General features: G+C 45.2%; 1 protein-coding gene across 1 annotated transcript; it reads right to left on the minus strand.

Annotated features, from left to right (window-relative positions):
* Nucleotides 1-680: 680 nt before the first annotated feature.
* FAH (fumarylacetoacetate hydrolase) lies at nt 681-27013 on the minus strand. The gene is made up of 14 exons (XM_063142558.1): nt 26871-27013; nt 23459-23569; nt 22896-23017; nt 20287-20336; nt 17905-17995; nt 16331-16428; nt 15107-15159; nt 14113-14212; nt 10377-10507; nt 9312-9387; nt 7487-7533; nt 3948-4049; nt 2876-2993; nt 681-1237 (listed from the first exon to the last, which is right to left on the minus strand). The coding sequence occupies exons 1-14, from the start codon at nt 26949-26951 to the stop codon at nt 1161-1163; spliced, it is 1257 nt and encodes a 418-aa protein (XP_062998628.1). The 5' UTR covers nt 26952-27013; the 3' UTR covers nt 681-1160.
* Between the last annotated feature and the right edge of the window lie 983 nt (nt 27014-27996).

Below are 27996 nucleotides of genomic sequence, written 5' to 3' on the forward strand. Positions count from 1 at the left end.
AGTACAAAACATCTGGAGGGCACCAGGTTGGAGAAGACTGTTCTAAGGTAAAGGTCGGCAACTAGATTCTCCTGGGACAGATCTGGGCCAAATATCTGGCCCTCCAGTTACTAATTCCAGGAAAAAGAGGGGCATCTATATTAGAATTTGGCAGCAGGTTCTTTTGGGGGGGGTGGAGGGAATTTTGTGTTGCCTTGCTTCTCAAAACAGCTTGCTTATAAGGACTCTAAGAAGGGAAGGACCCACTGTCTAGGTAAGAGAGACTTTCCACTGAATAACACTGTCCTTCACAACTAGGGATGTACAGATTTTCTACAATCCATTCTGTCTGCATTTCATGGTTTGTCGGGTGCCTTTCATTCCATCAACAGATGGAATTGGATTTTCCCCAATTTCCTGGATTTCTGAAAATTCACACTTGTGCAAATCCCCCCCAAAATGTGCAAATCCCCTAAAATGTGCCCACCACCACCAAGAATGCACAAATCCCCACAATATGAGAATTTTCATGCTTTAGCCTACGGGGGAAATGCATATTTTCAACTGTTTTTTAAAAAAATATTTTATGTATTTTCTGCAACTAAATTTGTGTACAATTTCTGGGAAGTAAAAGGGCTTCAATGTGTGCCACTTGGCTATCAGGTAAACACAGCTAAAGCAAGGAGGAGTCCTGTGGCACCTTGAGGACTACCAGATTTATTGCGGCATGAGCATTTGTGAACTAGAAGCTAACCAGGTACAGTAAGTATGCATGGGTATAAGTGTAAACAGCGGGGTGAGTGTCATTATTTAGAGAGGCATTCGGTACATGCTCAAGAGACATTACCTTTCTTAGCCAGCTTGCAGATACAAAGAAGATACAGAAAAGCAGCTTTCGGGCCCCAAATATAGCCCCTGCAATAGGTTCTAATTGAAATGAATGCAATGCAGCATTGAGAACTAGATGTAGTTTTTGACAACGTATATTGCTAAAACTTGGCATTAAGGGAAACATTAAGAATGCAGGGTTCTTTAGAAATGCAGAATGGCAAGAACCTAATACAGAACGATATACCCAGCAATGGTCTTTTCCGTTCCTTCATGCCCGTAGTAAACTGCAAAGTCAAAAATATCACCAGCTGGAATCCACGGTTCTCAAAGATGTCCTCTGCATAAGAGCTTCAGACTGGTCCAGCTGGGAGCACTTTTCCAGAACATTGGCCAAAGCCGACACGATACCCGTTTCCCTGGCAGTAGCCTGAGGGAAGAGAAAGCACATATACGGCACGGGGAATGTGAATGGATTAAGCAAATTGATGGAACAGTACTGCAGAACATATCAGAATATAAGAAGTGGATCAGACCAGCACTCTGTCCACACAGTGCACAACAAGCCACTGGCCAGGGACCAACAAGGCAGGACATGGTACAACAGCACCCTCCCACCCATGTTCCCCAGCAACTGGTGCACATAGGCTTACTGCCTTGAATACTGGAGATAGCACAAAACCATCAGGGCTAGTAGACACAGATAGCCTTTGCCTCCAGGAATTTATCCAACCCCCTTTTAAAGCCATCCAAATTGGTGGCCATCACTACATCTTGTAGTAGTAAGTTCCACAATTTAACTATGCGCTGTGTGAAGAAGTCCTTCCTTTTATTTGTCCTGGATCTCCCACCAATCAGCGTCATGGGATGACTCCCGGGTCGCCCCTTAATTCCTGATCCTTGAGGCAGCTGGAAGCATGGCAAGAGGTTGTGGGTGACTGTACTGCACGCCCCCCACTCCCGGATATCACATTTGGTGGGGATGCCTTGTATTGGGCTTCCCAGCAGAGCGAGACAACTCAAATTGTCCCAGGTTGCTTCGGTCGCTGTCCAGCCACACCTTTTTCTAAATCTATTGTCCTTTGGATGCCTTCTTGTTACTGGTTTCTTAATGCAGCTATATTTCCATTTCAGATGTCAGGAAGAAAGTGTGTGTGTGTGTGTGTGGTGGGGGAGCAGGTATCCTATTTTAAACTGCCAGGTCCTTTATTTGAAAGGCTCTCTAGTCAAAGATAGGTCTAAATGATAAGAACCATAAGCAGCCGGGGGTGCAGAGGCGTTGGAGTAGCCCATCAACACTTGAAGCCGCCCATCTGGACTGCAGACTTGAGCAGGCTGTATATTACGGAGGGCTACAGTAAGTGCCTCATGACACGAATGGTAGCCGGGTGGCTTTGATTTTAGAGGAGCCAGACTCTGCAAAGCTGACAGGGGCCCAGCAATTTATCTAGGGTGCTGGGTGCTGATGACAGGCCTGGCGGTTACTCTCATCCTTCCTCTCATATTTGAGCATTGCTCTCCACCCCACCCCCAACAAGCTATGTTGCCCAGATTCTGATGGTACAAGCTGTGCCTGGGCAGGTGATTAGGCAAATGGTGACCAGCATGTACTGTGGACCCCATGGCTTGTTTAACCCAGGACTATGGTGTGAACCAGGTCCATGCTATAAAGTGCTACCTTAGAGGTTATCTAGTTCAGCTCCCTGCTCAGTGCAAGATCTGCAATTCAGAATGCAGCTACAGCCTCCCAAACCAATGGCCACCCAGACTCTGCTTAGACACCAGCAGCAAAGGAGAGCCCGTCACCTCCTGAGGCAGTCTGTTCGACTGCCACACTCCTCTTACCTTTAGGAAGTTTCTCCTAATGTTTAGCTAAAATCTGCTTCCCTGCAATTTCCACCCCTGCTTCTAGTCTTCATGCCCTTGGAAGCCACAGATAACAAGTCTGCTCCATCTTCTGCATCACAGTCCTTCATAACCTTTTGTGAACTGCCCAGAGAGCTTCAGCTATTGGGCGGTATAGAAAATCAATCAATCAATCAATCCATTCCGCCGTTCACACACGTACCTGTTATAATGACTTCATCCCCATCTTGCAGAAATTTACGAGACTGGCCGTTCCCAAGGTCGATCGCTTTGGTCCCTTTCCATGACAGTTCCAACATGGAACCAAAGCTCTCAGGATCCTACAAGCAGAAATTGCGGCTGGAATTTAGCCTTCCCCCCCTCTTCTGCATAGGCGTCTTACTTCTCTACCCTTGGCATCACTGGTTTTTAGGAAAAAATCAAGGATGCTTCAGGATCTTAGAGAGTGGAACTCTGCCAACAGCAGCAATTGATCCAATCCATTGACATGCTAGGCTTTGTTGCTTGGCTATAATGTGATCCTTTATTCTCTAGAAGAAGAGCTTGGCTAGAGAACATCGCTGTTTTTAAGCTCATGCCTTTGAAATTTCCGCACAGGCTGTTAAAAACAAAACAGAGCAAAACCTTCCACAAAGAACTCCAATGGAGTACAAAGAGGAGATGATCTTAGGACACTGATACATTTTAGGATTCTTTGCGCATAAAGGGGGAGAAAAGCTACCACCCTTCTCTCACCCTGCAATTTACGTTGCTTACTATGGGAGCAGTGATTCCCAGTGTCCCTGGAAATACAGCAAGTGTGTAGTCAAGTGGGGGAGGCATAGGCAGCCAAGAGGACTCCATTATTTATGATGAAGAACGTGGACCGACCTACACATTGGATATCCAGGGACACTGGGTATCAGGGGAACCTCATTTCCCATGGCTCCCAGCTTCCTCAATGCATCAGAAATGTGAAGCAATCTCAGGCTTTGGCACATGCTAGGACCATCACTAGGAACGAGGTCCTCCCAGCTGCTTCTCCACCTTCATTAATGCACACTGCAAGCACTGGCAGGGATGACCCCATTTCCAGTGCCGAAGGCTCAGGAGGAGCTCAGACATCCAGGTCTTGTTGAGCCAATGATGTAATTCCAGTGCTTGGACTTGGTGGCTTCAAAGAGCCTTATTTAGATCCAATTCAGACCAGATCTAGACCCTGGAGGATCTGGGGTCCAATGGTTTCACAGATACTGGACTGCCCACATCTGGATTCAAAATAATGAAATGCTTACTGGTCCACTGATAGTTCCAGATGCCAGGAGGTCTCCTGGTCTCAGATTGCAGCCATTGATGGTATGGTGAGCCAGCTGTTGTTTCATGGTCCAGTACATGTACTGCGGACAAAGAAGACGAAAGAGGGAGATTTAGAGTGCTAGACATACATAGGGACGTTGGAGAAATCCACAACAGAATCAAATGAGTTTAGATTTCCATTACTATCCAACCCACGGATTCTATGGTTGGCCAACTTTTCCCAAGTTGAACAGATTCCATGGATTTGTGGACCATTTTTTGTTTTCATTTTATTTTCTGGAACCTTATACATATTTAGTCATAGAAAGATACATACAGTTTTTTAAAAAAGAAGAAGCTGAAAATGTGAATTTCTCCTGTAGGTTAAAACATGAAAACACACATTTTATGATGCATGCATTTGGGAGGAGCTGCGCATGTTTGCAAGCGCAAATTTGCGCAATCGGAAATTTGCGCAAATTCGGGAAATTGGAGAACAAATCTGATTCCGCCGATGAGCGGGCAATGGAGTGAAAGGCGCCTGACAATCCACGAAAAACAGATGGAACAGGTTTTACAAGATGCGTACATCCCTAGAAATACATAGGAGGATATCTCGGACAAGAGGCAGATTATTTGTACATAGAACTCAAGATTGTATCTTCAGGGTCTCAGACAGAGGTCTTGCCATTACTTCCTATTTGGTCTTTACAGATTGAACCTGGGTCCTTCTGCATGAAAAGCAAATGCTCTACCACTGAGCTATAGCCCCTCCCCAAATGCCTCCACCCAACAGGGAGCATTCCTCCCTGCTTCTGTCTCCTGCTGTTTAAAGGATTAGCTGCTCCCAGGAACAACATCCTTATCTAATCAGAAAATGCCACAGCAGCAGCTTAAATGCATTGCCCGTAATTATTTAAAATCGATTCCTGGAACTCATTGATATGTTCTCCACATCTGTGTCTTGAATACAAGCAGTTTACATTGGGGGTGATAAGAGACCCACTCCGCGTTCCTCCGTATGGGTTTCATTTCTGCAGAAGCCGGCCTATACCACAGATGCAGGTCTATGACCCATATGAAGTCTTCTTATTATTATTGTGAAATTTCAACAAAAGAAAAAATAAAACAAAAGAAAAAGAAAAAAGAATATATATATATATATATATATATATATATATATATATATATATATTGTATTTCTTACCCGCCTCTCTATTTTGATGGAGGCGGGGAACAACTGTAAATATAAAATACATAAAACTGAATTAAAACATAATATTCATTGTTAAAACATCCAAAAAACATCCTAAAATTCCACTGGATAGGACTGCCGGAAGAGATCAGTCTTTATAGCTTTCTTAAATTCTGATAGACTCTTAAGTTGAAGAGTCTCCTCCGGCAGGACATTCCACAGTCTGGGAGCAGCAGAACAGAAGGTCTTCTGGGTAATACTTGTCAGCCTAACTTTGGCTGACTGAAGTAGATTCTTCCCGGAGGACCTGAGTGCGCAGGGCGGATTGTACAGGAGAAGGCGATCCCGCAGGTAGCCTGGCCACAAACCATGTAGGGCTTTAAAGGTGATAACCAACATGCATCAATGACACATATGAAATGCACGTATATGAAAATACAACTTTCTAGCAATTATACATAAGCTTCAACAAAACTGGACCAGTTACCCAAATAAATAACCCTTTGAAGGTGATGTCTATATGCACTTGTTCAAATATTGAAAGTGTTGTAAGGTCCTTCATCTATTACATTATAGGAGTGAGCATTTATCCTTCCATGCAGTAATATCAGTCTTTCCGCTGTCAAAAGGGTACGGAGAATCCATGTATGCTGACCCACAGGAATTCTTGAGTATGTGTGTGTGCATGCACAAATGTGCGCATATTAGAGGTGTGCGGAGCACATCTGCTCCACTCCAAAATTAGAAGTGGAGATTCAATGAGGCACTGCTCTGCTCCAAATTTCGGAGCTGCCCCATCGCTCTGCTTCATTGGATTAACCGTCGAGGATCAGGTCCATTTTTAAAGTTGGAATAACCACTCCACTGTAGTCTAGGGAAATTAACAAAAATGCTTACATCTCCATCATTTTTTAAAGATAAAGAGATTAAACTTGGCAGCATGGTAGCACAAGCAGGGATTTAGCCATGCCAATTTGGAAGCAGTTGCATCCATGCTTTGATTTTTAGGAATTTTATAAAGTTCAAACTCAAACCTCCTCTTTGGGGTCTAAGACCTTGAGCAGTTTCATATCCAACATTTTTTTTTTAAATAAATAAATAAATTTAAAAACCAAAAAGCCAGTCAGCCAGTCGGTAGCATATTACAAACAACAATGAGAGATCAGACAAGAACAAAACATAAATAAAAAATACCTTTATTTCTGAGTCAAGTTTATATGCTTTGAAAACATGCTTCTTCTTCTTTTTTACATGATTGTAAACTCAGAAATTTGTGAACTCTTCTTTTTGAAACAATATACTCCCATTTGTATTTGCTATTGCGCCTGGGCAAGTTTGAATAATTTGCAAACTAAAATCAAATTCTTGCACATCCCTTCTCCTGATGCCGCTGAGCGGTCAGAAGCAAGATTTTCCCCACTCCTCCAACAGTGTCTCCCAAAGCAGTGTTCTTTAGTGCCATAGAAGGTAATAGCAGCCATCCAATTTTGCAGTAGAAATGACAAGTGTTTGTGGGAGTTTGCCCTCCAGAGGAGAGGAGGGTATATTGCAATGGAAGAGGAGCGTGCTCAACAAACAGAACCAGGGAAATGGTGGGTAATTATGTGTGTACAGATAAATATAAGGCTTATGCAGGCATTCAGCTTGCCCACATGAGGGTTAAAAGCCCTGCCCCAATGTCCTTCTCCTCACTACACCAGTATGCTGTAGTGGCTAAAGTGTTGGGCTGGGAGTCAGGAGATCTGGGTTCTAGTCCCCACTCGGCCATTGAAACACACTGGTTGACTTTGGGCCAGTCACAGACTCTCAGCCCAACCCACCTCACAGGGTGGTTGTTGTGAGGATAAAATGGAGAGGAGGAGGATTATGTACACCACTTTGGAGTTCCTTGGAGGAAAAACGGCAGGAAATAATAATAATAATAATAATAATAATAATAATAATAATAATAATGAACCAAACTGAATGTTGTACTAATTGCGTAGAGTGCGCCTAGGGGTTAGCTTTTTTATTTACTCATGTCACTCCAATTTGGATTGGGACCACCACACACCAACAGAGGAGGATTAAATCTTCCTTCCCTCTACCACTCCCTTCTCCCCCCAACTCTGAAATCCTGCTTTATTAGGCTTCCCAATCGCACAGAGGCTTCTACTTACATTTGAGTGAACACAAATAGAAGCCTCCTTCTGAATTCCCCCATCAATACTAGCCATACAATAAGTGACAGTGTGGCACAGTGGCTGGTGAGAGGTTTGTGGGGGCATCCAATTCCAACCCCCCCCCCCCCGCCCCAGGCAAGAACGCAATAAACAAAAAACAGACACGGAAAAGATTTCTTACCTTAAAGTTTGAGCTGCATATGTTAACTGGTTTGCTCATTCCATCTCCTGAAAGCAAATAAAGATTGTCTGCACTTAAGTAGATTTGGGCAGATTCTAAAGGTTAAATACCTCCCATTCTACAATCTGCATAAATACAAATTAAGCATATTGGCTTAATTCCTTTTGCTTCCAATAGCCACAAGGACAGGGCAAAGAGCAAACATTTTGAGATTATATGAGCCTTACACACTGGTCTGGTTAAGCCAATAGGCCCAGGATTCATACACCATGGTTTATGGTTTCATAAACCATGGTTGGTTAATAAACCATGGCTTATGAAACCAGGAACAAGTGTCAGGACTGAGGGCTCCACCCTCAATCCTCTTCTCCCCTCTTATTGTGGTGTATCAGCTTTGGTGTATTAAGCCAGGGTTCCTAGTTATGTCTGAATGAGAAAACGGTGGCTTGATGTTGGTTAACAAGCAAACCAGGAGAATAAGACAGGACATAATTCAGTTTTGGATGTAACAGAGAACTCCAGCTCAGATTTCTAGCTCAAAAGCTCATTCTGGTTCATGTCTGTATCAGATTGTGAGCAGTGTGTGTATGTGTGTATGCGCATGTGTGGAGACGCGGCACAAAAATGTGGGCCCTTTTCGGGTGCATTGCTCCAAGCGCACGCCTCAATCATGTGCATTTTGGAAATGTGTACACATTTTTCTCCCATGGACTGCACTGCAGCGTGTTTGTGAGCTGGTGAGGTGGAAAAATGAAACAAAACTGAAAAGCCTTCCCTAGGATCCTGGGGAATCTAGTGTAGACAGTCCTGGGCTATCAAGAGAAAAGGTCTGGCCAGTATAAGGCATATTCTCTCTTGTTAGACAGGCATGCATGTGAAATGGCCTGTCATCACCTCTGAGTGCCGGAAGACTGCAGCATTCTCTCTCCTTCCTCTTTCATTTTCGAATCTTAAAAAAACAAACCAAAGCACCCAGCCCAGCAACTGCAGGCATCGATCAGACGCCACTGACAGCAATTCTGTCCATCACTGTCAGAAACTGCTGTCTCAGGACTGCCGACAGCTGCAGGAATGGCTGGAAGGGAAAGATGTTGAGGACGGATGACAGCGGAGAGGGTGAAAGAAGGAAAGCGAAGAAGGAAGAGACAAGCAAAAGGAGGATAGGAAGGGCAGGGCTAATAGAACATCTCTTCCCCCAGCTTCCTGGGTTTTCCCCTCCCCTCTCTGTTTCTTAAATGTAAGGAAATCTCTGATCAGGCTTGGGCTTTTTCTAGGAAGTTTTGTCTAGTCAAATTTACACACTTTCTGGAACAACGGATCAGAACACCGTTATCCTTTGGACTGCGCACTTCTCCAAGTTTTGCATGGCGTTCCCAGCTCAAGGTAGAAATGTGTATATTAGGGAAAGATGTATACAGAATGCATATATGAGAATCAGTGTGGTGGTGTAGTGGTTAGATTGCTTTACTGGGATTTGGGAGATCTGGTTTCTAGTCCCCACTCAGTCATGAAGCTCACTGGGTGACTTTGGGCCAGTCACTGATTCTCAGAATAACCCACCTCACGATATTTATTTATTTATTTATTGCATTTATGTCCCGCCTTTTTTCCTCCAAGGAACCTAAGGTGGCATACATAATCCTCCTCCTCCTCTCCGGTTATCCTCACAACAACAACCCTGTGAGGTAGGTTGGGCTGAGAGAGTCTGTGACTGGCCCAAAGTCACCCAGTGGGTCTCCATGGCCGAGTGGGGACTAGAACCCGGATCTCCCGACTCCCAGTCCAACACCTTAGCCACTACACCACACTGGAGGGATTTCAGTACCTTTAATAGCAACGAAGAGCTTTATGTCAAAAGTATATGGCTGATCATCACAGAGGTAGGGCAGCGGCTTGGGATCCTTAAAAGAACACAAGAAACATCATTCCCTCTAGTAGCAAACTCTGATCATAGAATCATAGAATAGCAGAGTTGGAAGGGGCCTACAAGGCCATCGAGTCCAACCCCCCTGGTGGAGTGCCTATCATTTTGGAAGCAAAACAGTGTCACCCCCAAATAATGTAGTGCATCCTTAGATATGCAGAACTATAGACGTTTGTAAATTAAAAGAAAATGAATGTTTGAAATAGTCTGGCAAAAACTGGTGAGTTTATCGAATGCTGATGGTAGATTGAGACATGGACTGGATTCCCATGGCATGCTAAGACATCATGGGTGTCTGCCCATGATGGGTTAGTTAGTGTATCATCCCGTTCTTATCAAAGTGGCTTGTTTTCCCCAAACAACCCACCATGATAACCAACGATCTGCAACAGGGGTTGTTTTACTCATGACGGGTTGGTGTTTCATGCGAACTCAGATATGCCAACCCATCAGGGGTAAAGGCCATGGGGCAGCAAGACTGTGATCAGAGCTGGGAAGGGAGAGTTAGCAGCAGACAAGATGGATCTACCACCAGGTTCCCTGGGATGTGGGTGGAGGGATGTGGGATGGGGAGGAAGGGGGCAAACAAAGAACCCACGGTGGCTGATCTTCTGGCGGATGTGCTATATATGCAGGGCGGCTTTGCAAAACCACCCACCCTGTGTGGTTAGCCACCCAACATGGGCTAGCTTAACATGTGAATAGCCCCATGGAATGGTTGTGATTCAGTTTGGGACCAAAAACAAATGGAAAAGGAAAGGCAGAAGAAAACAGGGAACTGGTCAATTCCAGCTCCTGATATCTTCTCTTCTTGTTAAAATGGGGGTGAAGGTTGTTCTCCCAAGTGCTGGTAGAACCAAGGTTTATCTATTGACTTATCAACTGTGCACCTGACCATCAACCCTGTTTCCTTACACGTTTGCCCCTCAATTCACCCAGGATGCACCTGTCCACCTTTTTGCTCACCTGGATGGGATTTGGTAACACAAAAGGCATCAGAGCTTCCATGGGAACCACCCACGGAGAGATGGTGGTGCCAAAACTCTTGCCCAGAAACGGACCCAGGGGGACATATTCCCACTTCTGGATGTCACGAGCTAGAGGGGAAGAAAAGAAAAGAAAATGAGGATGATACCGCTTCTGCTCAAGGATTAGGACCCAAGATTTCTCTGGTTCTGTGGTGCAGTGGTAAACTTTGAAGTGGAGGAACGCATCACGACAGTGTACAAGTAGCAGTACAGGGCCTAGTGTCCAATTTACAAGGATCAGCAATCCTACCTATGGTTTCCTGGAAGCAAGTTCCATTGAACTCAATGGTGCTGATCATTACATTCAGTGGGTTTGACTTTTAGCAAGAGGTCTTCAGCCGGCAGAACTGCAACTTTTCAATTAGAAAGTGCCAGTCATTTTGCGAAGAAGTGCTCCCGGTTTAAATTGCTAGTGTGGGGGAGAAGCCTTCCAGAGAGAAAGGAAAGAAGTGGCAGCTGGATTCTGCTTGGTGGTTTCCCTCATTTTCTGACTTCCTCTGAGCTAAGCTGTCACAAACAACAGCCAAGTTTGAAAGCCTCATTATCACCGCATTCACTTGTCAAAGCAAGGAGGGTCCATCCATTACGTCCGGTTGGGGAAGGCTGCTCTAAGCTTTTCACCCTTCCAACATGGCTTTCCCTGCCCTCCAGACTCCTTCTCAGGCCCTGCCTAGGCCCACAGTTTTGCTTTTCCTCATCCATAGGTTCTCTCCAGCTTGTTCTGTCTCTGTATCGCAGCCCAGCCAACAGCTCAATTGAGAGTTCAAGCCAAGCTGTGGTTTCTGCTAAACACAGTTAAGGACCCACACTATGGTTTGAACTTCCAGGCTTACGGCCCACAATTCCTGAATTAGAGGCTGCTTGTCTGCTTTTGTTTCTCAGTTCCTCAGGACTCTGGTTCATAAATTCACTCCCATCTTCAAGCTGCAGCAGCCTCTTGAGGCAGATCGATGGCTCTAACTGTGGTTCACAAACTAGCTTCTAATCATGATTTGATAACCCCATCACAAACCGCGGCTTGAAAGCGGGCATAGATTGAGACATAACATCAAAGCCATGATATGGCTTGACAAATCGTGGTTTGGTATCATGTCTGAATGCAGCCAATGACAGTCAGAGGCAGCCCTTGTGCAGCTCCGTGTTAGGGAGGCTCATCCAATCATGGCCAGAAGTTTCAGCACCGCCAAACCACTCAGTGCACTGTGGTATAAATCTTCCTAAAGAAACACTGGAAATTCACAGCCATGGAAAAATAGTATGTACTAAGGATCACACTGATCCCTTAATGAATTTCCGCCACCCTTTTGTACGCAATGGCCATGTTCGCACATCACGCTAAGCTATGGTTTAGCATGACGTGCATGAGCAGGAAGAAGCCACAGTGAGACGTGGGATTGTGCACGGTCCCCTCCCTTCTCCTTCCATGCAGCCAAGAGATGTTCGTAAGCTTTCATGTTCGCTTTCAGTGAACCACAGTTTGCTGTGTTATTTGGACCTGGAACCATGTTTAACATTAACTAGGGTTTGTTTCAACAAACCAGCTTCAGAAGCTAACAAAACTTTGGAAATTAACTTTAGTTAGTATTAACTGCATTTTTTTCACTCCGGACAAGCCACGATGAAACAAAACCAAAATGAAAGCTTCCAAACTCCTCCTCCCAGCCATGCAGGATGGAGGACGGTGCAAGCCAAAGTTGAGGGGAGACATGATAGCACTCTTCAAATACTTAAAAGGTTGTCACACAGAGGAGGGCCAGGATCTCTTCTCGATCCTCCCAGAGTGCAGGACACGGAATAACGGGCTCAAGTTATAGGAAGCCAGATTCCAGCTGGACATCAGGAAAAACTTCCTGACTGTTAGAGCAGTATGACAATGGAATCAGTTACCTAGGGAGGTTGTGGGCTCTCCCACACTAGAGGCCTTCAAGAGGCAGCTGGACAAGCATCTGTCAGGGATGCTTTAGGGTGGATTCCTGCATTGAGCAGGGGGTTGGACTCGATGGCCTTGTAGGCCCCTTCCATCTCTGCTATTCTATGATTCTATTCCTGTATGTCATGCTTAACCAGGGCAAAGGTAGGCATGGTTGAGCACTTGCTAAGTGGTTGGGCACCTAAGAGCTGCTCCTCTCTTCACCATGGCACCCTGCTTGTTCACCTGCCTCTCGCGCTGGCCCAGACAACGGTGGTGGTCAGAAGGAGGAGCAGGAGGGTCCCCTGCCTATGTCCTCACTGGCTCTCTGCCCATCAAACAAGCAAGTGGTAGCAATGATGACATGGAGCAACAGCAGCTGGTTGCAATGGTGGTGAGAAGGTAGGCTCACAGAGGGTGGGCCCCACTGAGGGTGTCTTGCCCATGGGCCCCCAAAACTCCGGACTTGGCACTGTGCTTAATCATAGGGCACTCACATACGTATTTTACAGAGGACAGCCCTCTATTTGGAGGTGTTCTCTGTTTGAAGGGTTCCCCAGTTCATGCCAAGCTTAAAGATAATGAGCGTCAGAGCTGGGAGGGACTATGGAAACAAAGAGCATTGAAAAATATGTCAGTAAGAATAAAAGAGAATTACTTTAAAATTATATGGAGGCGGTACCTAACCCCGGTTAGATTAAATAAGATAAATAATCAACATTCAGCAAATTGTTGGAGAGGATGTGGGGGAAAAGGAACGTATTTACATATGTGGTGGGAATGCAAATATGTACAAAAATTGTGGAAGATGGTGTTTTTGGAGATTGAAGAAATTGTGGGAATGAAGATAGAGCGAACACCTAAAGTAGCATTACTGTCACTATTTGAAGATTTAAAATGTAAAAAAGAAATTAAGGAATTGATAACGAATTTGCTGACTGCAGCAAGATTGATTGTAGCTAGGAACTGGAAGATTCAAGGGGAATATTGTATTGAAGAACGGTATAAAGAAGTATGGGATATAGCTATTAATGATAAATTGACTTGTAATATTAAATGGAGAAGAGGTATAGCTAAAACAAATGATTTTGAAGGAATTTGGAAACAGTTCTTATATTTGTGTTTTCTAAGGGAAGTGGGGAACCACCAGCAGAAGAAAGTATGAGATTTTGGAATCAGGAATGAGATCCCGAGGTGGGGGGTGCACTGGTATGTTAAGTTTGATTATGTTATATAGATATGATATCGATGTTATTCAACATTTATATAGTATGTTGTTTTGTTTTAATTGTAATGGTGTATGTTTAAGTATTGTAGAAAATAATTTTTTTTAATAATAATAATTAAAAAAAAAGATAATGAGCATCGTAAGAAGGGAGAGATGGAGGCATGATGTCACCTGGCAGCAGTTAGCACCTGGACAGGAGACGGAGCAGCCATCTGGTCACAGCCTCCCTCCATAGGGTGAGATGGATTGCATTTCTGTTTAAATTATAATCCTTCTTTCTAAATGTGTGTCGATGCAGATAAATTAGCCTATGCAAAGCTATAGCCTCTTTTTTTTGGGGGGGGGGTGATATGTGAGTGGCCACCCTACTTAACCATGGTTTAGCGTGACATGCAAACGTGACCACGGAGGGACAGGGTTTTAAGCTCCATTTCTTGTCTTTGTTCCCCTGAAACCATCTTCCAAATGCTGCTTTTGTTTCCCCACATTTTCGGCCATAAAATGCACCAAGAGGTTTTCTCCCAAAGGGAACATTACCGCTCCAATCGTTCATGAGCACCATCCCAAAGATGTGTTTGTGCGCTTCGCGGATGGGGACGGGCTCTCCAGCTTTGTTTCCAGGGCCTACGAAGAACGCCTGAAAAATGCAGGAGAAGGTCTTGTCAGATAGAGGTTGCCCAATGGTACTGACCGCTGCTGATCTTTTCCACATCTCTACCTGCCCGTACACTGAAATAATCTCTATAGATGCCTTTAGTGAGATAACCCCTCTAGATGCCCTTAGTGAGGTGCTGATGACTGCTTACAGGGCCTTTTTGGCAATGGCCCCTGGATTTTGGAATATTCTCATAGGAACTTAGGAAACTGCCTTAGACCAACACAGAGCATCGATTCATCTAGCTCAGCATCATGTACATTTGAGAGGCAACGGCTCTCCACCAACGCGTTTCAGACAGGAATGTTTTTCAGTCCTCCCTGGAAATGCAGGGGGTTGAACCAGGAATCTTTGGCATGCAAAACAAATGCTCCACCACTGAGCCACTACTGGCCTGGCCCTCCCTTTAAGGCCTCTTCAGCAGCAAGTAAAGGCCTTTCTAATTTTCCTAGGCCTTTTACAACATCATCCAGCAATGATTTCATCTTGGCCCTTGATGCAAGTTTTATTCTTCTGCTGTTTAAAATTTTAAATTGTGGTTTTATGATATGGTTTCGATGCTTTAATTGTCTTGATTTGCTTGTAAGCTGTCCCGAGAGATAGTTATGGTTGTTTTGTCGGGCAGAAATTCAACAGATAAAAGCAAACAAAAGCATCCCTGGGTTACAAGAATGTGGGGATTGTTTTCCATCTTTCTCCTTTACCTCCTGGCCAAGGGCATGTGCAGCGTCGTTTGCACTATTAAAATAGCACCGGCTTCTCTGTAAGGTTATTTATCAATAAGATGAACTATTTTTGCTCAGGGGTTTTGAAACGGGGAGTGGAAGAGAGAAGAAAGGAGTGGAAGTGGGAGGATATAAGAAAATAAAATCCTACCATTTCTAATTCGACATCCAAAAGTTTGCAAGCACCAAACACTGGAGGTTTAGCTAGGATTTAAACAGAATGAACACACAAAAATAAGCACATTATTTTTTTAACAATATTAAGAACATAAGAGCTATGCTAGCTCATACCAATGGTCCGTCTAGTATTATTTATTTATTTTATTTATTTATTACATTTTTATACCACCCAATAGCCAAAGCTCTCTGGGCGGTTCACAAAAATTAAAACCAAGAAAAGCATTATAAAACAACCCAGTGGACAACCAGCTGCCCACGGAAAACCCATAAACAGGATGGGAATGCGACATCACCTTCCCACCCATGTTCCCCAGCAACTGGTGTATACAGGCTTACTGCCTCTGATCATGGAGGTTGCACATAGTCACCGGGACTAATAGCCATTGATAGCCTTCTCCTCCAGGAGTGTCTTCAACCCCCTTTTAAAACCATCCAAATCGGTGGCCATCACCACATCTTGTAGAAGCAAATTCCATAGTTTAACTAAGCACTGGGTGAAGAAGTCCTTCCTTTTATTTGTTCTGGATCTCCCACCAATCAGCTTCATGGGGTGACCCTGGTTCTAGTATTATGAGAGAGAGGAAGAAAAATGTCTCCCTATCCACATTCTCCATCCCACACATAATTTTGTACATCTCTATCTGGTCTTCCTTTAACCTCCCGAATCTCCCATCTATCAGCTTCATGGGTTGACCCAATTCAGTTCTAGTATTATGAGAGAGGGAGAAAATATCTCTCTATCTACTTTCTCCACACCATGCATAATTCTGTACACCTCTGTCATGTCTCCCCACACTCAACTTTTCTCTAAGCGAAAAGTCCCAGGTATTGTAATCTTCCCTCGTAGGGGAGATGCTCTAGCCCAGTGGTTCTCAACCTGGGGCACTCCAGATGTGTTGGACTGCATCTCCCAGAATGCCCCAGCCAGCTGGCTGGGGCATTCTGGGAGTTGTAGTCCAACACATCTGGAGCACCCCAGATTGAGAAAGGCTGCTCTAGCCCCTGGACCATTTCAGTTGCCCTTTTCTGAACTTTTCCCCAATAACATTTAAATAGTATTTCATCATTAAAAGAAAACACACACACAATGAGGCTTGCATGCTCAACAATATGCCTTGCCATGCCTATGTTAATTAACTGATGTTTGTAAAAGTGGAAGCATATTCATATGGGTGAGAGGAAGGAAGAAGCTCACTGTCATCAGGTCGCATTTGCCCTGCTGGTCTTCGGATCGGCGTCCCGGACACGACGACAGAAGAGGCGCGTCCATGGTACCCAACTGGCAAGTGCAGCCTTGGAAAATAGAAATAGTCATGAATGGCACTGGGTGACGGTGTGTTCTCTCTGCTTGAGAATGTCCTTCTAGTTGAACGTGTACTCTGTTTGAAGGCCTGCCCAGTCTCAGGGTAATATCCAACGTTAGTCCTACATAGAGCAGATCCATCGAAATTAATGACACTGAAGTTAGTTGTGACTAATTTAAGTCTCGTTCATTTCAGTGGGTCTACTGTATGTAGGACTAACATTGGATGCTACCCTATGATTGGCCAACGAGACCACATCACACCAGTCCTTTTCCAACTTCACTGGCTGCCAGTCCAGGTCCAATTCAAAGTGCTGGTATTAACATTTAAAGGCCTAAACAGCTTGAGGCCAGGCTATCTGAAGGAATGCCTCCTCCCATATGTACCTGCCCGGACCCTAAGGTCATCCTTGGGGGTCCTTCTCTGTGAGCTCCTGCCAAAGGAAGTAAGGCAGGTGGCTACCAGGAGGAGGGCCTTCTCTGCTGTGGCGCCCCGGCTGTGGAATGAGCTCCTGAAGGAGGTTCGCCTGGCACCTACACTATATTCTTTCAGACGCCGGGTGAAGACCTTTTTATTCTTGCAGCATTTTAACAGTCTATAAATTCAATTTTAACTTTGTACTTTAAATTTGTATTTCTGCACTGCTGCTGCTTTTATCCTGGTTGAGCTTTTATATTGTATTTTATATCCTGTTTTTATACTGTTTGTTTTATACTTTGAATGGTTTTAATTTTTGTGAACCACCCAGGGAGCTTTGGCTATTGGGCAGTATAAAAATGCAATAAATAAATAAATAAATAAATAAATATGTCTGGTATAAAGATGAAGAATTATAGGAAGCTAGAAGATCAAAGGGGGCGTTAAAGGTGTCCATCACTGGTGAGCACTTCGACAGGAGCCTGTGAAACAGGCACATGGGGCAACTGGATACAGGCTTTTCCACTATGGTGAGATGGACTCTATTTCCATTTAAATTATGGTCATCATTTGCATCTATCCCTATGAATTAGCATATGCAAATATTATGCAAATCAACATTCTCTTTTGCCCTCTTCTTTGGTGATGCAGAAGTGACCATCCTATTGATAGGGATGGACAAATCTGTTGTTTTACTTTCTATAATGTTTGCAATTCTACACACACACCCCAGCACAAGATTGTTCTGTTTCATTTCTACAGCAGTTATTTTGCATTTTTGTAGGCATGTTTTGATCGCAGACCTGCAAAAAACAAAGGATAATTGCATTCCGATTCGTGAATTTGTTTCAAGAAGTGCAAATTTGGTTGGTTCATATTAAAATGCATCCCTTGGCAGTGGCACAAAGCATTTCCGAGTTCAAAGCACTCCACAAATATTATCTCACTAACCGCATGCAAATAATAAATGATCCCCAATTTACACCCCAGCGTACATCTCAAGCAACGTGGCACCAAACATTGCATTGTGGGGAAAGCAGCTACTGACCAATTCGGCATCAAAGCATTCTCCTTTCCCCGGAACATCACCCCAACGTTTGTAGCGTGCTGCCGAGAGGAATAGAAATCCGTGTAATCTCCTGGAAAGATAAGAATTGGCGAAACAGCATGGGACAGCTTGCATGAAGTTTGAAACTTTGAGGCAGTCCTGAGAAGTGGTGGAAAAGAATTCCAGAGTTCTGTGCAGATCCCAAATGGCACATGAAGAGGAGGGTTGTTTTCTGTACCTGTGAATATTTTTGTTTGCTGCCCCCTGAACCCGTTCCAATTTGTCCTTCTTAAAGTGCGCCATCCGAACTGAACACAGAACTCCAGATGAGGTCTGAAGAGTGCAGAGTGGGGTAGAATGATTGCTTCCTAGGACTTCAAAACTATGGGTTCATCGTCCTTGGAGTAGGCCAAGGGCATGGAACTTGGTGCTTTCCAGATACTTTGGACTATAACCCCCACAATCCCTGACTGGGGACTATGGGAATTGTGGTCCAAAACATCTCAAAGGTACCAGGATGCCTACTCTGTGAGTAGACCCACTGAAATCAATGGGACTTAAGTCAATCATGACTAAGCTGAGTCCAATTGATTTCACTGGGTCCACTCTAAGGATGACTAAGTCTGGACCCAACCCTAGGGTTTCATAGAATCATAGAATAGTAGAGTTGGAAGGGGTCTATAAGGCCATTGAGTCCAACCCCCCTGCTCGATGCAGGAATCCACCCTAAAGCATCCCTGACAGATGGTTGTCCAACTGCCTCTTGAAGGCCTCTAGGTAACCACAACCTCCCTAGGTAACTGGTTCCATTGTCGTACTACTCTAACAGTCAGGAGGTTTTTCCTGATGTCCAGCCGGAATCTGGCTTCCTGTAACTTGAGGCCATTATTCCATGTCCTGCACTCTGTCATGATCGAGAAGAGATCCTGGCCCTCCTCTGTGTGACAACCTTTCAAGAATTTGAAGAGTGCTATCATGTCTCCCCTCAATCTCCTCTTCTTCAGGCTAAACAGGCCCAGTTCTTTCAGTCTCTCCTCATAGGGCTTTGTTTCCAGACCTCTGATCATCCTGGTTGCCCTCCTCTGAACACGCTCCAGCTTGTCTGCATCCTTCATGAAGTCTGGTGCCCAGAACTGGATGCAGTTCTGGGCACCACACTTGTGTTTCCATGTGTTTGGCCCCGGAAACAAAGAAAGCCAACCCCCCTTCCCCATCTTCCTATACATCTAGCTCATTTTTGTCGTTAGCCTGTAAAATATCTAAAATCACAAGTACCACGCTGAGCAGTTGCTTATACAGGTCACCTACTGCCCTCTGGTGGTCTCTGTGGGAAATGGTTTGATTTACTTGACATGGCGTCTCCAATGGTTTACTCAGACATTCCACACTAGTGTGTGTAGTGTGTGTGTGTGTGTGTGTGTGTGTGTGTGAGATAGATAGAGTTAGTGGGAGTAACTGCTGTGCATGGGGAGAAAGGACAATGCACCCGAGGGCACCATTTTAGCAGTGTCTTTAAAAAAGGAAAAGGAAAAGAATACATTTTTGAACAAGCACTAAAATAATTTTCATTTAAATCAGGCAGACTTGTGTGCCAAAATATGACCTACAACTCCCATTATCCCTCTCCATTTGCTATGCTGCCTAGGACTGATGGGAGCTGTAGGCCAAAATATCTGAAGAGTCACAAGTCAACCATCTGGGTTTTAATGCTATTGCACAAATACTTTAATAATTTTCTTTCTTAAAAAAAAAAACGGTGAAAAATTAATGAAAATGCTGCTAAAATGGCACAAACAGGAAAAGTAATACTGAAGAGCCATGGCAATATGGTTCAGTTACCCATAATGTCGGCCCACATGTCAAAACCACATGGAAAAGTAGCCCTAAGGTAATTTACACCTGTACAGTTTGCATTGCTGTCATGTGCCTTCCAAAGAAGTCAGATTTTATGAGCGCTCAAAGTAATGGAAGAAGTGAGGGGAAAAGATAGGAGAACCAGGATTCAAAGACACTGTCAGATACTGTAGTTGGCATGGAAAAACCGGGTGAACTAAGTGTTGCCATTGACTGGGTTATCAAAGTGGGTGGGAGTTAAAGGATGCTTAAAGCAGTCTTCTTAGGAAGACTTTCAAAATATGTCTCTGCAGGTAGGAAACTAGCACATCAAGGAACAGGTCTGGTTAGAGACTTTCTGTCTAGTATGCTCTCTCACACACTTTACTAGCACAAAGGTGTTTTTGTTGTTTGTAATGTGTGTGAGTATTCAAACATCACGTCCTTTATCTGCAGACTGAAGTGATAATGTCCCCAGAATTCTACCACCTCATTCTTCCATCTGCATGTGTATAGATGATGAATTTGTTGCAAGTTCAGGGGACTTACCAATTTCGGCTGGTAGGTGCATTATAGCAGACGCCTGAGGCACAAATGCTCTGGGGGAAAGAAGAAAAAGAAACTAGAAAGGTTTTGTTCTCAAGAACCTAAGGGACTCAGCCCTATTCTATCTATCTCCAAGTCAAAGACCAATGGCACTTAAGTTGAATTTTCTGACATTTCCCTCCTGGGCTTGCTGATATTAAGAATTATTGATCAAAGTCAACATTTCCCAGTTGTCTAACATTTACTGCAATGTATGCCCACGCTACAAGTTTAGGGTCTATTCCCAGATTCTTGTTGTGGAGAAGAATGTCCTTAATTGATCTTGTTCAGGGCACAGAAACATGGAGCCATGCTTGGGACTTTTGATGATTATTTATTTCATTTATATCCTGCTTATTTATAACACATGGGGATGGGGCTTGTTCAGCCTGGGGGTCATCTACACCAACCAAGATATTCCACTATGAAAGCAGTATATAAAAGGCAGGAGCCACACTGCTGCTTTATAGGGGTATTGAAGTGCACTGACCACTACTGGGGCCCATGGACACATGCCATCTACCACTTTCATACCGCAACATCCTGCTTGGTGTGACTCCTGCCTTTTATATACCGCTTTCATAGTGGAATATCCTGCTTGGTGTAGGTGAGCCCTGGGTTATCTGGTCCAGTCACCAGGCTCTAGTAGATGAGGTAGACTCAGGTATAGACTGGGAATGGACAAATCAATGTCCAGTGCATGTCAGTTTCACATGGATTCAATTGTATATCTGTTCCACCCAATTTCTGCAACACCTGCAAGTTTTTTTTAAAAAAAAATTGTATGAAAATCTCTTAATTTTTATATCCAATTTCCCCCGAACACACATATTTTGTACGTAACTCTACCCAAAAGATGCTTGTTTATACAAATGTTTTGAGTCAGATATGCCCATAGTCCAAAGGATAACGGTGTTCTGATCCATATATTAGCCCAGGAAGTGCAAATTAGGATCAGATCACTTAAAAATGCAGACCAAACACAATTCTTCCCCATCCATAGTTTAACCAGCTCGGCTGCCGTCATGTTTAATTTGAACCCGTCTCATTCGCAAAACTTTGTTAACCTAATGGCACATTCCAAGAGAAGCATAGGAAAAGAAAAGCCATATTCTGCTGTGTGCATAAATCATGCAAATTATGACAATTTGCATGATTTCCGGAATGATCTCCCTGACGAGGCTTGCCTGGCGCCAACGCTGCTGTCTTTCCGGCGCCAGGTTAAGATTTTCCTCTTTGCCCAGGCATATGGCAGCACATTTTAATCACCCACATGTTTAGTTTTTTAACGGTTTTTAATGCTTTATGTGTGTATGTTCTGTGTTTTAAATTTTTAAATTTTGTATACTTGTTTTTATCTCAATTTTAGAATTTCTGTAAACCGCCCAGAGAGCTCTGGCTATGGGGGCGGTATATAAGTGTAATAAATAAATAAATAAATAAATAAATAAACAAACAAACAAATAAATACATATCTTCTATAATTTATTCTGCTGATGATGATCATATAGGGGAGTGGAGTAGCAAGCAGCTGTACAGGGCACTGAAATCCTAGAATCATGGATTAGTAGGGTTGGAAGGGGCCTATAAGGCCATTGAGTCCAACCCCCTGCTCAATTCAGGAATCCACCTTAAAGCAAACCTGGAAGATGGCTGTCCTGCTGCCTCTTGAATGCCTCTAGGGTGGGAGAGCCCACGACTTCCCTAGGTCATTGGTTCCATTGTCATACTGCTCTAACAGTCAGGAAGTTTTTCCTGATGGCCAGGTGGAATCTGGCTTCCTGTAACTTGAGCCCATGATTCTGTGTCCTGCACTCTGGGATGATCGAAAAGAGATCCTGGCCCTCCTCTGTGTGACCACCTTTCAAGTACTTGAAGAGTGTTATGTCTGCCCTCAGTCTTCTCTTCTCCAGGCTAAACACGCCCAGTTCTTTCAGTCTCTCTTCATAGGGCTTTGTTTCCAGACCCCTGAACATTTTTGTTGCCCTCCTGTGAACCAGCTTGTCTGCATCCTTCTTGAAGTGTGGAGCCCAGAACTGGACACAATGCTCGAGATGAGGTCTAACCTGTGCCGAATAGAGGGGAACCAGGACCTCGTGCGATTTAGAAGCTATATGTCTATTAATGAAGCCCAAAATACCATTTGCTTTTTTTGCAGCCACAGCACACTGTTGGCACTCTCTGACTGCTTGGAATCTTATTCAACACCCCCATCTCTGACATCTCAAACAAGCATTTGCCTTCACCTTTTCAAGCTTTGCCTTGTGACATTGCCACCTTTAAATGTCACCATGTGACGGAAAGGCAGCATGTAATTATTAGGGTGCTGTGTGTGTGTTAACACACAAACTATGAGGGCTAGAAACTTACATTTAATAAATAAATAAATAAATTTGGAAACTGACAGAGCAATTGTAGACATATTTACTCAAAGTAAGTCCCACTGAGTATTAGGGGACATGCGTGAATCTTGGGGCCTCTGCCACCCCCTGCGGGTGTCCTGCACTTCTGCCACATCACAGCAGCTAACACACACACAGCCCTGGCTATTTAACCTCTCCCCAGTTCTTTACCTTTTGCGTAACTCCGTGTTATCTCTCAGCGTTGGTTCTTCAGCAGAGAGCAGCTTTTTAAGAAAAGTTCTGGCTTCCGCCCACGCTTCCCAGCCCAGTGCCATGAAATGGTTGAGGGTTGGCTGCAAAGGGATGAAATGAGAACAAACTTGTTCTCCCAGGTATACGCTCACACACAGTACCTTAAGGCAGGGGTATTAAGGTGACCCCATGGAAAGGAGGACCGGGCTCCTGCATCTTTAACAGTGGTATTGAAAAGGGAATTTCAGCAGGTGTCACGGTTATACATGCAGCACCTGGCAAAACTCCATCTTTATCACAACAGTTAAACCTGCAGATGCAAAAGAGCGCAGGACTCCTGCAGCTTTAACTGTTGTGATGGAGAGGGAATTTCACTGGGTGCTGCATGGACACAAATGACACCTGCTGAAATTCCCTTTTCTATACAGCTGTCAAAGATACAAGAGCCCATCCTGCTTTTCATATGATCCCCCTATACCAGGGCCTTTTTGTACAGAATAATGTTCCAGTGATGGACTGAGTCTGTCTTCTTGATACAATACCTGGTCAAAGACTTGGTGATGCTTTGAAAGGATTGGGCCATCAAACAGGTGCTTAATAGCACTGAGATCCAGCACTTGGTCGCCAATGGCTACTCCAATCCTGTGACTGGGCTACAAAAAGGGAAGAGGAGGGGAGCATTTATACATGTGGACTGTGACATTCACTAAGTGTTAGCCTGCTCAAACCACCACCACCACCACGTCAACAACAGGGTTGTAACATTTAGTAATTCTAACTGATGAACTGAATTTTTAAAAAAATGGTATTTGGTCTTTTGGCTTCAGTAAAAAAAATTAGAATAGCCTTATATAATATGACATCATAGTTCATGGGTTGCAATGAACTTTGCTGAACAGCAGCATGTGAAATGTCAGGCTGTTGACTCAATAGTGCCTAACTCCAGGGGTTTTGGACTTCAACTCCAGTGAGGGAGGAAGCAGCAGCCAGGCACCTCTCCACCGTGCCTGGGTCCAGCTCCAGCTGAGAGCCCCCTCCCTCCTGCTGCCAACTGTCACTTCAGAGGCCACCAGTGAGGGAGGAAGCAGCAGCCAGGCATTTCTCCACCGTGCCTGGGTCCAGCTCCAGCTGAGAGCCCCCTCCCTCCTGCTACCAACTGTCTCTGCAGAGGCCACCAGTGAGGGAGGAAGCAGCAGCCGGACACTTCTCCACCGTGCCTGGGTCCAGCTCCAGCTCAGAGCCCCCTCCCTCCTGCTACCTACTGTCTCTGGCGAGGCCACCAGTGAGGGAGGAAGCAGCAGCCGGGCACTTCTCCACCGTGCCTGGGTCCAGCTCCAGCTCAGAGCCCCCTCCCTCCTGCTGTCAACTGTCTCTGCAGAGGCCACCAGTGAGGGAGGAAGCAGCAGCCAGGCACCTCTCCACCGTGCCTGGGTCCAGCTCCAGCTGAGAGCCCCCTCCCTCCTGCTACCAACTGTCTCTGCAGAGGCCACCAGTGAGGGAGGAAGCAGCAGCCAGGCACCTCTCCACCGTGCCTGGGTCCAGCTCCAGCTGAGAGCCCCCTCCCTCCTGCTACCAACTGTCTCTGCAGAGGCCACCAGTGAGGGAGGAAGCAGCAGCCAGGCACCTCTCCACCGTGCCTGGATCCAGCTCCAGCTGAGAGCCCCCTCCCTCCTGCTACCTACTGTCTCTGGAGAGGCCACCAGTGAGGGAGGAAGCAGCAGCCGGGCACCTCTCCACCGTGCCTGGGTCCAGCTCCAGCTGAGAGCCCCCTCCCTCCTGCTACCAACTGTCTCTGCAGAGGCCACCAGTGAGGGAGGAAGCAGCAGCCAGGCACCTCTCCACCGTGCCTGGGTCCAGCTCCAGCTGAGAGCCCCCTCCCTCCTGCTGTCAACTGTAACTGCTGAACTTTGCAATTAAGATTGTAGTGCCTGAATTTGCTTTCCTTTCCCCCCTCCTCCTCCCTCCCAATCCCCTTTCCTTTTGTGTCATGTCTTTTAGATTGTAAGCCTGTGGGCAGGGACTGTCAAGAAAGACTTTTGTAAGCCGCCGTGAGAGCCTTTTTTGGCTGAATGGCGGCATAAAAATCCTTAAATAAATAAATAAATAAACTCCCATCAGCCCCAGACTACATGGCCTATGGTCAAGAATGCTGGGAGGTGTAGTCAGCACGGCCATGGGGAAGTGTAATCCAGCCCACCTGGAATGCACCAAGTTGAAGAAGGCTGGCCTAGTCTGGCCACAGTCTTCTGGAGGAGCACTCTTTATTTATTTAACATTTGTTTAGGCTCCCTGGGAGCTATTTCATCAAAGGGGGTTGGGGCAAGCATGCGTCCATACTTCTAAATCTCAAACACTTTATCACCCAAATGTTTGCTCAGAGGAGTTTCTGCAAGCAGGCAAGTTAATGGACAACCTGTCGTTAGAACTAAGTCTTATGCCCCCACTGTCCTGATTTTCTCTAGGAGATCGTAGTCCCTGTGCTATCGTTTGGGAAAACCTGAATTTGTTCCCTTAGTGTGTATACAAGAGCATGAAAGTGGCCACTTTTCACATAATATAGAACCCTGAGGTTCTATAACATGTTAAATATTTCTGTGTGACCGCATGTGCGCAGATGACCATGTCTGCACCTTGCCTTCTAATGCATATACATGCACAGATGGACGTCAACAGCACAATCCTAGGCATGTCTACACAGAAGTTGGACTGGGACCTCCGAGATCCAGGATCTAGTCCCCACTGGGTGACTTTGGGCCAGTCGCTGACCCACAGCCTAACCTACTTCACAGAGTGGGACTTACTCCCAGGTAACCCTAGGGACCGCTGTGCGTGGGTAGGAGAGGTCGAAACTTTCTCTCTCAGCCTTCTCCACCACCACATGCAGGGGCTAATAAAGTCCCTATAGTGGGGGAATCCGTGCAGAACAGAGGGGAAATGACTTGGTGGGAAAGTTTAAACTCCCCTACCCATGTGTTGGACTGCCAAGCTAGACCGCCCCCCTCCCCCTGTGCTAAGGTAAATCCAATGGTGTGGATCGGCTGCACGCTATGTGTTTCACGGAGCGTGCCCTTTAGCCCTATATTACCGCATATTAACGCAGAACGAACACAGGCACAGAATAAAAAGCCTTATAGCCCAAAAGCTGGTGCCCTCCAGATATAGCTGCTTTCCGTCCTGGTACCCAGTTGCAGTCCACCAAGAGAAGCACCTTTTGCGTGGTGGCCCCCTTTCTTTGGAACTCCCTGCCTCTGAAGGTCAGGCAGGTGCAAAAACTGTGTTGCTTCCGGCGCCTCCTGAAAACAGCTCTATTCCAGGAAGTGTTCCTTGACTGACAGCCATGTTTTGTTTTATTAGCATTCTGTTTTTTAAAAGTACAATTTTAATGGTGTTTTAACCTTTGTATCTTTTACTGCTTTACTTCTTAAGTCCACTGCTCCAGAATCTGTTTCAGTTATGCAGCAGTATACGAATTTTGTAAATAAATATAAACTGCAGCTCCCATGATGTCCATGCTGGCTGGGGATCATGGGAGTTGCACTCCAACCCATCTGGAGGACACCAGGATGGGGAAAAGCTATCTCAGAGCTTTATTAAAAAAAAAACCCATGTACTCATTGATCTGGTATCATTACCTATCACGATAGCTGCTTTGCATGTAACTTAAGCTACCGCCATACATCGAAACACATCAGCCTCTGGAAATTAATAGACTTTTTTTTTTGGTGTGCCTTTTCACAAGCTTCAAAAGTGGCGGCATGGCGGGAGTGTTGCGTGTGTGGGTCTTTACTGGTTATTCGGCCGCAGAAAAGCGTTGCAACTTTTCTAATGCAATCGAGGGAAGCTTCCAGCCTGGCTGATCATGTCAGGCATGGACACACACACACACACACACCCTGCCCCTTTCAATCGGGGTCAAAAAGCCCAAAGTGAAAGTAAAGCCACTCACTTACTTACCTTCTCTTTCGTAGAGAAGACCCCGTACGGGAGGTTCTGAAGGGGAAAGTCAGATGTCGCCTGCACAGGAATGAAAGCCATGTTGCTTTCCTTTTGCAGGCAGAACCAAGAGAGAGAGAGAGAGAGGAGGAGGAAAGAGGGTGTTCAGATGTTCCCACTATACCTCTGTCAGGCCTCTCCTCTTTCTGTAGCGAAACACCAATCACAGCTCTTTTTCTTTGGCCCACCCTTTCCCTAGGTTGCGGTTTGCAAATCAGGCAGTTAAGGAATGCCAGTGGTCTGCGTGACTCAGCAACAGCTGTCCTCTCGCTTGCTCTCCCCCACAAGCACTTGTTAACCAGATTCGGTCCAGAGAGAATATAGTAAAAGAATGAGGACTGGGGGCTTTTCTTTATCCAACCCCCTTTTAAAGCCATCCAAATTGGTGGCCATCCCTACATCTTGTGGAAGTGAATTCCATCGTTCAACTCTGTGTTGTGCAAAGAAGTCCTGCCTTTGATCTGTCCTGAATCTCCCACCGATCAGCTTCATGGGATGACCCCGGGTTCGGTTAGAGCCATTCTTGGTTGCTCCGGGTTGTTTCACTTTGGAGAGGGGGGTGGGAGTGGGAGTCATGCAAATTTTTCAAGGTGGCAGTAGAGAAGCTTTAGAGAAGCTCTCCAATATGGGGAAAGCAGTGACCAGCTTTATACACCTGCTTGAAGCATGAGACATAATATATTTGAATCACTTCATAGCAGGGGTGTTGGACCTCAGGACCATGGGCCAAATCCGTGGGCCAAATCAAGCGCTGTGAGGCTCCCGAGATGGCCACAGAGTCTTCCCCCCCCCCCGATCACACCCTCTCCCCTCCCCTGAACACCAATCGTTGGGGGTTTCCTGGCTTTTACAGTTTTTCCTCCCATTCTAAAAGGTTTTAAATGCCTCTCCTATGGCTTTAGTTACTGGTAGTAAGGAAGTGTTTTAAGCTAAACTGTGCTGATATTTTTATTATTTTGGCTCCACTGCTTTTGCCCATGCCCAGCACTGGAATAACACCCCCAAAAGCTTCCCTGAAATTTGATCTATCGGGACTACTATTGAGTAAATATGCATTGCATAAGCACTGTATACACGTGAAGTTCGC

Source organism: Elgaria multicarinata, chromosome 16, assembly GCF_023053635.1.
Source record: "Elgaria multicarinata webbii isolate HBS135686 ecotype San Diego chromosome 16, rElgMul1.1.pri, whole genome shotgun sequence".
Lineage (NCBI taxonomy): Eukaryota > Metazoa > Chordata > Lepidosauria > Squamata > Anguidae > Elgaria > Elgaria multicarinata.